At 43.1% G+C, this 12,847-nt stretch overlaps 1 protein-coding gene and 1 pseudogene across 1 annotated transcript; both read left to right on the plus strand.

Annotated features, from left to right (window-relative positions):
- Window positions 1–1,729, plus strand: cenpw (centromere protein W). The gene is made up of 3 exons (XM_064924618.1): window positions 1–179; window positions 374–487; window positions 1,479–1,729. Exons 1-3 carry the CDS (start codon window positions 93–95, stop codon window positions 1,503–1,505), a joined length of 228 nt encoding a protein of 75 aa, XP_064780690.1. The 5' UTR covers window positions 1–92; the 3' UTR covers window positions 1,506–1,729.
- Window positions 1,730–7,238: 5,509 nt separating this feature from the next.
- On the plus strand, window positions 7,239–10,566 carry LOC135505871 (E3 ubiquitin-protein ligase rnf146-like; annotated as a pseudogene).
- Window positions 10,567–12,847: the final 2,281 nt, after the last annotated feature.

The raw sequence follows: 12,847 nt of genomic DNA on the forward strand, positions 1-12,847 counted from the left end.
GGTAGTGAGCAACGCGGGAGATTGAAAAGCTTAAACAACGGTCACCGTGCTGAGGATAACTAGCTAATGTTTCTAACTACAAGTTTGGCAATATGTTGAAAAAGGTGCCCAAGGCTACATTAAAGTCTCTAATGAGGAAGAAAGCCAACATTCGTATAGGCACAGCGGCAGATGCAATGGTATGTTTGTTGAAAATGCTCTCGTAGCTAGCTAACATGCTAGCTAGGCTAAACATTACAACACTGTTTTAAAACGAACAGCTTTCAAGCACAGGTAAACATGCAATACAGCTATCGTTATAGTAGCTGTGTAACTTAGCCTAGCAAGTAGGATAGTTCTCTAATGTTCATGTGAATTTGAATGTCCATTTTAGGTTGAGCTGAACGTGCTGCTATTTCTGCATAGCCTCGCAGAAGAGGCGAGGACGAAAGCTTTTGAGGAGAAATCGGCTACTATCAAAGCACACCACGTCAAAGCAGTATCCAAGGTATGGGGATTCCCAGCAACATTGGGTGCAGAACACGGTGCATATCAATGGGCTAAAGGGTCTTTCTCTCCTTCATCAGCACTGATCTGAAATAGCCTGGACAGGTGAAAGCAAGTTCCCGCTAATGTGATGGGTTTTCAGATCAGTACATAACAATGTAGATGAGGCTATTGAATTTTTTACCTTTAAAAATATACTTTATAGAGAGCGTGGCAAATGTCTGTGGTTGCTGTATTGACATCATAGATTTTGTGGTAGTGAGTTAGCCCTACAGACCCTTCGTCATATACAGTTATTTAAACTGTAATATTCTGTCTTAGGACATACCTTTTGAAGTGGCGTGTGAGATATTTGCCTACCTGTGCCTGTTTAGCAACATGGACAAATACAAATATCTGTGGACGGTTCTTATAGGAAATTGTTGTTTGCAGTACCAAGGAAAGAATGCAATCCAATTGTTAGATGCTACCACCCCCCTCCAAATCCAAACTAAACATGCTGCCCAATTGCGAGGCTTATTAGCTCGACAAACGTGTGAAACAGACAGGTGTGCGTGCTAAAAATATCATAATAATAATATGCCATGTAGCAAAAGTGATGTAGTCAAGCATGTATACATTTTCAGTGTGGAAAGAATACACGTGGGCAAGCTAAGCAAGACACAACATGGAATCCACGTTTGGTTTTGATTTGGGCGGGGCATCTAACAATGGGATGCAATTATTTTCTGGGTACTGCTTGGCGACGCAAATAACGATTTCCTCTGAACAATCCAAGGATATATGCTCTCCGACGTGGGAAGAGTGTCGCCGGACAGGTACACGTCAGCAAATGTCTCACGGTGGCTAAATGTTATACAGCTATAGTCGAGTCATGTGGATTAATGGATGTCCTATTCTTTCAGTTCATTTGTCAAAGGATTGTCTTATGATTCCTGACTTTATCATGCTACTTTCCAAATGTCAATGATGATTTTTTTGTCTTTCCTTAGAAACTGCTGAAACGAGCCCGAGGGTGAAGTGGAGAGACCTTTGTACATGAGCATGATTCAACAACTGATTTTATTAATTGTCAGATTGGCCTGAATTATATATTGAACCTATATTTTTGCTTTTCTCTTCAGTTTTAATATTTTCTGTGGTCTCTAGTTTTGATCTGTTTTGTCTGTCATTTTGTATTTCCACATTGCAGAGATTTTTAGAACATTTTTATATGCTGTCCAATTAAATGTTGTGTTCTGTAGATCTATCTCTGGTGTAGGCCTTGTTGTCCCTGCCATGTTCCATCAAGCTGACTAGAATGTTTATTTCTTTTCTGTTATACTAGCCTAGTTCCCTGTCAGAGAAATGCACTTATTTTGAGAGAAGTGACACAAAATACAGAGACTGACGCCAACCATCATCCAGCTAACTTGACACAACTGTGGGAAGCATTGGAGTCGACATGGGCCAACATCCCTGTGCAACGCTTTCGACACCTTTATGTAGTCCGTGCCCCTAAATATTAGGAAGGTGTTCCTAGTGTTTGGTATAATCGGTGTACGATGCACTTTAGTATTCTGGCCAGTACAGTTGGTGTTTGATGCCAATAATGTTTTCCTTTGTAAAACAAAACATTAAAAGAAGAAAGTTGCACACTGTGCAGTATGCTCCCAACAATTGACTGGTTAAACCAAAGTTTTGGCACCCAGTGCCTTCTATCGGTTTCCTTGTCACGAAGGCAATAGCCAGCTAGCATTTATGAAAGCCTAGAGCCTCATCCTCAGACCTATATTCTCTGTCATCAACAGTTGGTCACGGTGGTCAGCTGCAGGCTGAATGCTTCAAAGACCATGCATTGGCCTGCCCCCAAACTCCTCCCAAATTCCTTACCTATTCACCCTACATACATTATCCGCATGTCAAGATGTTATCCCACTCATCTTTTACTACAGAGGGGTTTCTGAAGCCATGGCACTTGACCTGTGTGGCATGTGTTTTCACGTGAGTGCGTTCTTAGCACTCCAATAAACTTTTTTTCCCCTTTATAGAGCCCTGTAGGAGGTCTGCTGTAGGGATCTTAAGTTCATTGTGATACTAATCAGGTTTATTATGATGAGAATAACTTTCACACAAGACACAATGTAGTGTAATTCTACTGATGGACTGATGCATAGTATATTTTTTACTGTATGGCTCATGCTCAATCATATTTTGGTGGCTTGGCATGAAAATCAACCATTTGAACCAGTGTCTATCTCTCCACCACTCTCTCATCTCTCCTTATCCTCTTGCTTTCCTCCAGCTGGGATGTTATACTTCCCTGCCTTTCTCTAGCGATTGTTTCCAGATTTGGTGAATCTGATTGGTGTTCCAGCGAGCTTAGCCTTTCCTTGTTTCTATTCACAGTTCGCATGGGTCCCCCACCCCACACAGCTCCAGACATACAGTTATAGCAGAGCAGCTGTCACTGTTCAGGATCCAGGTGCAGATGTAGAACAAAACCGACAACACATGACGTTCAGTGGGAGCTGGAAAGGCAAAAACTAACCCTTTTTCCTACACTGAAAGAAAGCTTACTTGTACAACAGAGGGAGATCTGTTATTTCATCTAAATATCAATGTTATCTTTTTCTTGAGGGAAAAACATGCTAACATTTTTGTAATTTCACTGGGGGAAAATACTAATCTCTTCTGTAATGTAGAAATATGTAGGAGTGTGAGAAAGTGTATGGGAGCAGCTACTCAATTTGGTCTTCAACTCGTCCTGCTCCCCTGTCTGCCAGCTTCTTTGGGTCTCGTCTCTAACAAATAAATTCACTCCAACGTCTATCCTCTGAAACTCCTACTGACACTGTTTTTGACACTTTCTAGAAACCAGAAGTAGGGGCTGTAGAATATATGTTATTCTTCTCCCCCTCCCCTGCTGAAAAGCACATGAATTTGAGTGTGGCTGCCCCCACTGTGGTGTCCATCCAGCTACCAACTTTAATATAACCTTAATTCCAAAGAGGGTAAAATGTTAATTCAGATATAATTTCTGATTTGGATTCTGCACTTCATGGATCTTATTAATAAACAATATTACTCAAGACATCCACGACAGACATACTGTACAGTTGATGTTGGAAGTTTACATACACTTAGTCATTAAAAGTCATTTTTCAACCACTCCACAAATTTCTTGTTAACAAACTACAGTTTTGGAAAGTCAGTTAGTACATCTGCTTTGTGCATGACACAAGTCATTTTTCCAACAATTGTTTACAGAGATTATTTCACTTATAATTCACTTTATCACAATTCCAGTGGGTCAAAAGTTTACATACACTAAGTTGACTGCCTTTAAACAGCTTGGAAAATTCCAGAAGAAGATGTCATGGCGTTAGAAGCTTCTGATAGGCTAATTGACATCATTTGAGTCAATTGGGGGTGTACCTGTGGATGTATTTCAAGGCCTACCTTCAAACTCAGTGCCTCTTTGCTTGACATCATGGGAACATCTAAAGTAATCAGCCAATACCTCAGAAAAACAATTGTAGACCTCCACAAGTCTGGTTCATCCTTGGGGGGGGGGGGTGCTTGAGGGACAGCTCATGTAGTGCATTCCTCAAGGTTATACATTCCCTGTTCTTCCCCATCTCTGTACATGACCCATTCTAATAGATCGTTGATCACTCTAATCCTAATTTGTGTGTATGTTCTCGCTCTCTCGCTTTTTGTGAATGGGGAGTCGGGTGCCTGCTTTCGGAGAGTGAGGACACGAGTCTACAGGAAGTTTGAGGAGGTACAAAGACGAGAAGTCTTATGGCACCCCACCCTGTACGGCAACTCCTGACCCCATGTCACAGATTGAAGGAAGTGTGTCATCGAAAGGAGGAAGAGTCAAGGAATACTGGTGATCAAATCCCTTTCTATTGACATTTTTCCACATAAATTATATACAACCGTATGTGGACACCCCAAATTAATGGATTCAGCTGTTTCAGCCAAACCTGTTGCTGAAAGGTGTGTAAAATGGAGCGCACAACCATGCAATCTCCATAGACAAACATTGGCAGTAGAATGGCCTTACTGAAGAGCTCAATAACTTTCAACGTGGCACCATCATAGGATGCCACCTTTCCAACAAGTCAGTTCGTCAAATTTCTGCCCTGCTAGATCTTCCCCAGTCAACTGTAACTGCTGCTATTGTGAAGTAGAAACATCTAGCAGGAACAACGGCTCAGCCGCGAAGTGGTAGGCCACACAAGCTCACAGAACGGGATGACAGAATCCGGAAGCGTGTACAAAAACATCTATCCTCGGCTGCAACACTCACTAAAGAGTTCCAAACTGCCAATAGAAGCAAAATCAGCACAATAACTGTACTTTGGGAGCTTCATGAAATTGGTTTCCATGGCCGAGCAGCCACACACAAACCTAAGATCACCACAATGCCAAGCGTCAGTTGGAGTGGTGTAAAGCTTGCTGCCATTTGGCTCTGGAGCAGTGGAAACGCGTTCTCTGGAGTGATGAATCATGCTTCATCATCTGGCAGTCTGACGGACTAATCAGGGTTTGGCCAGGAGAACGCAACCTGCCCCAATACATAGTGCCAAGTGTAAAGTTTGGTGGAGTATGAATAATGTTCTGGGGCTGTTTTATGGTTCGGGCTAGGAACCTTAGTTCCAGTGGAGGGAAATATTACTCTACAGCATACAATGACATTCTAGATGATTCTGTGCATCCAAATTAGTGGCAACAGTATGGGGAAGGCCATTTCCTGTTTCAGTGTGACAATGCCCCTGTGCACTAAGTGAGGTCCATATGTAACGGATGTGAAACGGCTAGCTTAGTTAGCGGTCCGCGCTAAATAGCATTTCAATCGGTGACGTCACTTGCTCTGAGACCTTGAAGTAGTGGTTCCCCTTGCTCTGCAAGGGCCGTGGCTTTTGTGGAGCGATGGGTAATGATGCTTCGTGGGTGACTGTTGTTGATGTGTGCAGAGGGTCCCTGGTTTGCGCCCGGGTTTGGGCGAGGGGACGGTCTAAAGTTATACTGTTACACATACAGAAATGTTTTTTCAAGATTGTTGTGGAAGAACTTGACTGGCCTGCATACAGCCCTGACCTCAACCCCATCGAACACCTTTGGGATGAATTGGAACACTGATTGCGGGCCTAATGAATGGTTGGATCGATATAGCATTTGGATGGACAGATGGAGGACTGGATTGACTGGGTTGAGAGAGAGACCTTAATGATGAGTCCAGAACTCAAACTCTGTCTTGCCTGTAGTCAAGACGGTGTGCAGCAGTTCATTCCTCTATCATATGCTGTATAATAATGGGCATCCATTTATTTCAACATGTTACCTCAACCATCCATTTCAGGAAACAGTCACTAAATTGTTATGGACTGAATTAAGCAGTGTTCAGAAAGCAAACTGTCTTTTCAGATTTTTTTTGTTTCTATCATCATCATGACAGTGGCTAGCCTACTTGTTCTACAAGTGTAGCATTTCTCTATATATAAAGTCAAATTGAACCTAATGATGCCGTTTGATGATTCAAATCTTTTGTATGGTCCCACATTGGTTTGTTTGTGTGGAAGATGTTAATGTCAATTATATTGTTTTCACAAATGACTGAACTAAAAAATGAACCAACTAACTTTGTTTTTATGTGGCAAGCCCTTTCCAAAGATTTCTATAGCTTATAAACATTTTCAAAAGTGGATATGACCTCCCTTCGCCAGTCGCGATAAATAGTAATGGCGTATTTTTGTGGGCACTAACTCTACCATGGTTCATTGGACAAAGTCTATGCAGAAATGAATGGTGTTTTTGTAGGGATCGTGGATAAAGACTAAAAATAAGGTCTGTGGTATACAGGAGATTTGATAAATGTTGTTATATTAGATAATCTTCATCAGATAACGTCACTTTTTGTGAATTTTTAAGCATTTATGTAATTTCAAAAACAAAGTCTTCATAAATCATAAAGGTAATGTTAACTGATTTCTATTATCTCATAGAACAAAACGTATAAACCTGTGTTTATCTCAGACCTTATATTCGGCGTTTATCCCAAAACCCTATTCTTTCCCCATTCTGAACGAACTAGCGGTAACTCATTTCCGGTTTTAGCATTACAAACTGGCGAGCTCTATGCTGTATATAATACCTATGGGCAAATATTGTCTATTATATTGACAAGATATTCGAGTGACCGCTCTAACAATGGAAATACATGTCCTCAAAGATGGAAGACAGGTGGGAGGTGACATCAGGTGGGACTATTCTAGCCAATGAATGTGAACAACAGGCCATAGAGATAGATACAGGACTCCTTTTTGTATCTGTTCCTTCGCGTCTGTGACAGCATGGGCAGTGAAGCCATGCCCATTTTAAAGTAGTCAATTTTCCTCTTCATTGGCTGCTTGCTCCCAACTCATATGAATCCCCACCCAGTTGACAACTTTAAAATGGTGTAAGCCCGCAATCGCCTATGTCCTTGCTAAAATGGGTTATGTCCATGTCCTCTATCCATCTCTATGGCAATAGGCACAACTCGGATATAAAGTCTTGTTTTTTTAAGTTGGCAAAATGTCACATGCGTCTACTTATATCAGTGCTTTCATAACAACATAACCATTAAGAAACGTATATTCAATCAAATAAGCCTCACGAAACAAATTAACAATTACATTTTTGTTGACCAAATTCGACACCCTCTCATTGGCGTCTACACAAAAATGTCTCACTTCAATGGGCTTATTTTCTTGACAGATTTTGTTCAGAGTAAAACCTCTCGCTTCGCATTTTCTTCTCTGAAAGAGGAGGAACGCTTCTATTTTGCTTTGTATTGGTAGCATCTATTTTTCGAACTGTCTAAATAGCTACGTCACTGAGCGAAGTGCCAACAGTATTTTTGACAGGTGAGTATGGATGAAATTCCCCCAAGTGAGAAGACAGTCAAGGGGTGTGTCTGTTACTTTTGACAACTGGGCCTCCGAAGCTAGCAAGCTAACGTTAACGTTACAAGAAATAGCTAGCTAGTTTCATGACGACAAAATCATACTATGATTTAGTAATACTGTCGGTTTAGTAACTACATATATTATGTATGGACAGTTTTCCTATTAATTCTATAATGAACATATGTTCTCTTTAGATTAGCAAGATGGCTAATAACGTTATAGTGAAATACTGTATAGTTAGTCTTGTTGGCTAGCTAGCTAACTTTGGCATGCTTTGTTTTTGTTGCGCAAAACAAACAGTGAGAGGCGAGTTACCAGTGTTACAATCTCTCTGGGAAAGAGTGCAGAGACAATATCATCTTTTCAACAATATTTTTCCATAGAGAGGAACTTTGAGAGAATACAGATTTGATCCTGATGACATCCCATTAACTGCACTTGAAACAGTAAGGTGATAACCCTAACCCATCATAGCAATTTTAGAAATAAGATTGTGATATAAAAGATTCTAGCCAGCTAAATCGTCTGAAATTCAAATTTAGATATTTAGGCCTATTGTTAATTTAATATCTCATGACAGCTTTGTGATTTGAGTCTCCAGGGTGAGAAGATTATTGCTGATCCTATGAAGCTTCAATCTTGAATATCCAGATTTTGATAATAGAGTAAAATTAGACTGCAGGTTTGTTTGTCTGTCTCAGAATTTGCCTAACTTGCTGTGTCTCCCCTCAGCATGGCGAGCTGTGGTGAGGTGGACCACTCAGTGGACTCTGTGTCCTCCTCAAAGGTAGAAGACGGAGGGGACGCCTTCACTGGTGACTCCCCCAGCTCACCTACCCCCTCGGCAAACCCTGTGCCGGAATGTGCCATCTGCCTCCAGACCTGTGTCCACCCGGTTCGCCTGCCCTGCCGCCACGTTTTCTGTTTCCTGTGCGTCAAAGGAGCCTCCTGGCACAGCAAGCGCTGCGCTCTTTGCCGACAGGAAGTACCTGAGGACTTCCTGGAGCATCCCATTCTGCTGTCCCCAGAGGAGCTGAAGGCAGCAGCCGCAGGAGGACGAGGAGGAACCGGGCCAGGGAGCGCTGGCGGAGACCATGCATGGTACTACGAGGGGAGGAACGGCTGGTGGCAGTATGACGAGAGGACCAGCCGTGAACTGGAGGACGCTTTCGCCAAGGGCAGGAAGAGCGCTGAGATGCTGATTGCTGGCTTCCTGTACGTGGCTGACCTGGAGAACATGGTGCAGTATCGCCGCAACGAGCACGGTCGCGCCGACGCATGAAGCGTGATGTGGTAGACATTCCCAAAAAGGGCGTGGCTGGACTCAGACTGGACCCTGACCCCACCCCGCCAGTTGTTGCCGTGGCAGCTGTTCCGGTCACAGCGGCAACAGTGGAACGGCCAAGCTCTGCTGATGGGGAGGATGTGACTGGACGGTCGCAGGCGGGGGGCTTAGGGGTTGTCATCCCGGCTCCTCCAGTCAGACCCCCCACAGTCCTGGGTGCCCACCCTGCCACCTCAGCCTCCATTTCCCTTGAAGACTCTCTGTCCCAGCTCCTCATCAGCCAACCAGAGGGGGAGGAAGAGGTAGCTTCAAGAATAAGCCAGGTGTACGAGTCGGCATCTGGTAGCAGTGAGGATGAGGATGGTGGTGGTGATGAAGTAGGGTGGGGGTGGGATAGGGAGAGGGGGGGACGGGAAGTTGGGTCTCGACGGAGACCCAGACATAGACTCCTACAGCGCCGGCTCAGAGAGGTCCAGCCTGACAGACTGCCACCTGGTGGTGGGTCCTCCAGCGGAGGTCTCAGTGTGCGCTCACGCAGCCCAGACGGTCAATGCACTGTCACTGAGGTGTGACCACAACTGGACCACTGTCTCTGCACTCAACCGGCTCAGCAAAAAACTAATTCGCTCCATGCCCATGGTGGTATTGAATAACCCAGTGGAAGACACCAGATCAGCCATTTGCATTACATATACAGCAACATAGGCTTATCCATAATTTATAATACGTCAGCCAGTAAGATTATGCAAAATAGCACACATAATAAAATAGTCCATACTGTTCCACTCTCTGCCACTAACCATTTGAGCCTGTGTTAGTACCTACCAAAAGGCATGGTCAGCCTTAATAGGCTGTCTACAGAGAGATTGTGAAATGATAAAGCTTTGAGGTTTGGAGATGACTTAACCTTTTAAATGTAGCATCCCATCTCTTAACAGGAGACAAAAATCTTGTTTTGTCGGTACATGGCTGTTTACTGTAATGATTGTTCTAACATCTCCATTGAGCGTACGTGAGTCAGTGTGTGTATTGAAGTCATATTCCAGAAGAATATAAAAATGTTTCTTAAATGTCCAATGCAGCTGATTTTATCTCGATATCAAATTATTTCTGGGTAACAATTAAGTACCTTAAATAGGTCCTTTTGTTTGGTATTTTATTACGACCCACAAGAGGTCGCTGTAAGCTTGGCCACAACAGTTCTGCAAACCCACCCCATAGATCCCCATCTTGACACAGAACTCACCAAGCCACCAATAGGAAGACATACTGTGTCTTTCTTGCCTGTTTGCAGCCATTGAAACAAATTTCAAGTGGAAAACACTTGTAATTACTGAATGGAAGGTATTTGAAATTACAACAAGATCACAATTATGCACAGAGGTTCTATACATCAGGGGTGGAGCATGGAAATGAGCAAGCAGAGATTGAGAATGAAAGCTTCTTTAATCTGTCAGTAGCTATGCGCACACTCAATTCAAACGTGATGCATGTCATACATATTCCTAAATAGAAATGGTGACCTACAAAGACAGGTAGAAGTAGGAAGAAGTGATTGGAGATTTTTTATGAAGGACTTCCTCATGAAAGATGAAACAAACAAAGATGTTGAGAAAATATGCTGAAGATACTATGAAAACTGGATGGAAGATGCATTGTACACACACCTGATCATGAGTGTTTGAGTTGTCTGAACTTTGAACCTATTATTTTGATACTCTTCTGTCAATTGTTTATTGCCATGTTTTTAAAAGTATTTTTGACTTTTAATATGATTTAACTTCCATGTGTGGTCTTGTTTAACTGTGATGTTTTATCAAAACAATAAAGTGTTTGTCTATTATTTGACCTTAATTGAAGTCATGAGTTCGATGTTGTGGTTAACTTAACCGTAATATAACAATTTATTCGAGAGGGATAGCTAGTACTTATGCGTTATGGCTTTAGGTGATACTGTATGTTCAGTTTGCATCGTGGATCAGCATTGTGACTGAGCATCGTGACTCGACCCACAAGGTCTTGTGTACCTTTATTTGACCAGGCAGGTCAATTAAACAACAAACTCTTATTTACAATGACTACCTGGCATGAGGCAAAAGGCCTCCTGTGGGCCAGGGGGCGGGGATTAAAAACTAAAAGTAAGATGATGGACAACACAGACTGAAGACAGTTACACTAGCAACAACACAGATACATCAGCAGGCAGACATTGGAAACCAATCACATCACGACTAGAGAGATGTCTCCCTTCACGTAGTAGGGTGATCTATGGCAACAACAAGATGGCACAATGCCGTTGTAAGCGGTCACTGTAAGCCTGGCCACAATTATACTGTAGATCCCCATCTTGAAACCAAATGCACCAAGCCACCAATATCATTTTCTTTTTTCAAAATGTGTCTTTCTTGCCTATTTGCAGCCATTGAAACACATTTCTAGTGCAAAACAAGCCAAGAGAGTTTCAACTACAGAATGGAAGGTATTTGAAATTACAAGATCACAAATATGCACAGAGGTTCTATACATCAGAGGTGGAGCATGAAAATGAGCAAGCAGAGATTGCAATGTAAAGCTTCTTTAATCTGTCAGTAGCTATGCGCACACTCAATTCAAACGTGATGCATGTCACACATATTCCTAAGTAGAGATAGTGACTGTAAGATCAACTCAGTAGGTGGAAGTGAGGGGGAGATGCTGTACCAAGAGACTTCCTCATTCAGATGAAAGATGACAAATTAGGAAATTAAGCGCAAGTTGTTGAGAAAAAGCGGTGGACAAAGATGGTTAACCTTTGGTTAGTAGGAGGCATGGGACAAACTCAATGACTTCTCTTTTCATAAAGTAGGAAGCTGAATCATTTGCATGACAGAGACTCACAACTTGTCTGGGTCTGAATTGAAGCATGGGAGTTACTCTATTCCTCCTGCTCCTGGCCATACAGAATGATTTAGCAGCAGGACAGTTTGCAGGACATTTGTTCAGCTGCGAATCGTGTCAATGTCCCAGTGGATCAATTTACTATGAGGACCACACTCGGTGTGTGGATATCGATGAGTGTGTGGACAAGCCGACCATCTGTAGGGCCTATTTGGCTTGCCTCAACACCAATGGTGGCTTCTGCTGTGAGTGTCAATCTGGGTTCATAGCAAAGAAGAGTGCATCAGAACGATATGTGGAACTGGATGAGTGTAAGACAGACAAGTTGTTCTGCAGAAAGAGGGGTACCTGTCAGAATCTGGAGAGCACCTACCAGCGCCAGTCCCCCCCTGGGTTCAGTAATTATGACAACAAACATGCTGGGTGTACAGAGCTGAATTGTGAGCTGTATCGACCTCAGCAGGCTGCACCTGGACAGGCTCTGCCAGGCTTTGGCAGTCTTTTGTCTCTGTTGAGACAGAACTGGCTGTTGCTGAATAAGTCTTGAGCAAAAGGGGAGCGGTTGACTGGATAAGTGATTGTAGAAGTAAGTCCTCAGCTGAGAAACACCACAACCAGGATCAGGACCAACCACACAGAGGTGGAGCTTGTTGTCAGGGGGACCGGACTCCACCCAGTGGGTTGGTCAGCCTGACCAATCAGAACACCCAACTCGACACCACCTAGGAAACCGCAACGGAGACACCTGCCCAGGCAATGCCTTTGTTACTCTACTCAGTTACAAAGGCCTTCAGACTTTGGCCAATGGATATAAAAACAATTAAAAACTTGGCTCCAGAGTGGTTACTGTATCCGTTAGCAACCCCAACACAACAAGGCTGCGCCAACCGGTCATTCTTACCATCACACACCTGAAGCCCTGTTTACTGGCACTAGCACGCCTGTGTTTATTGGTCGAAGGAGAAATGAGCAAGCAGAGATTGCAATGTAAAACTTCTTAAATCTGTCAGTAGCTATGTGCATATTCAATTCAAACGAGATAGATGTCACACATATTCCTAAGAAGAAAAAGTGGCGAGGCCGTGCCTCAGTGGTTTCTAACTCCACCCACACAGTGTGTTCTTGCAGTCATCTCAGCAGCTTTGCCCTGCTCAAAGACATCAACCAGATGCCAGTGTCTGTGATGATGTCGGTGGGCCTTTCCGTGGCTACAGTCTGTTTGGTCCTATCGCTGCTCGTGACTCAGTGGTGTCTCTCT

Source organism: Oncorhynchus masou, chromosome 19 (genome assembly GCF_036934945.1).
Source record: "Oncorhynchus masou masou isolate Uvic2021 chromosome 19, UVic_Omas_1.1, whole genome shotgun sequence".
In the NCBI taxonomy this organism is placed as follows: Eukaryota; Metazoa; Chordata; class Actinopteri; order Salmoniformes; family Salmonidae; genus Oncorhynchus; species Oncorhynchus masou.

Coding starts and splice junctions, on each gene's coding strand:
- cenpw (XM_064924618.1), top strand. CDS start 93: ATGTTGAAAAAGGTGCCCAAGGCTACATTAAAGTCTCTAATGAGGAAG. Junction 180..373: donor GCACAGCGGCAGATGCAATG/GTATGTTTGTTG, acceptor TGTCCATTTTAG/GTTGAGCTGAACGTGCTGCT. Junction 488..1,478: donor ACGTCAAAGCAGTATCCAAG/GTATGGGGATTC, acceptor GTCTTTCCTTAG/AAACTGCTGAAACGAGCCCG.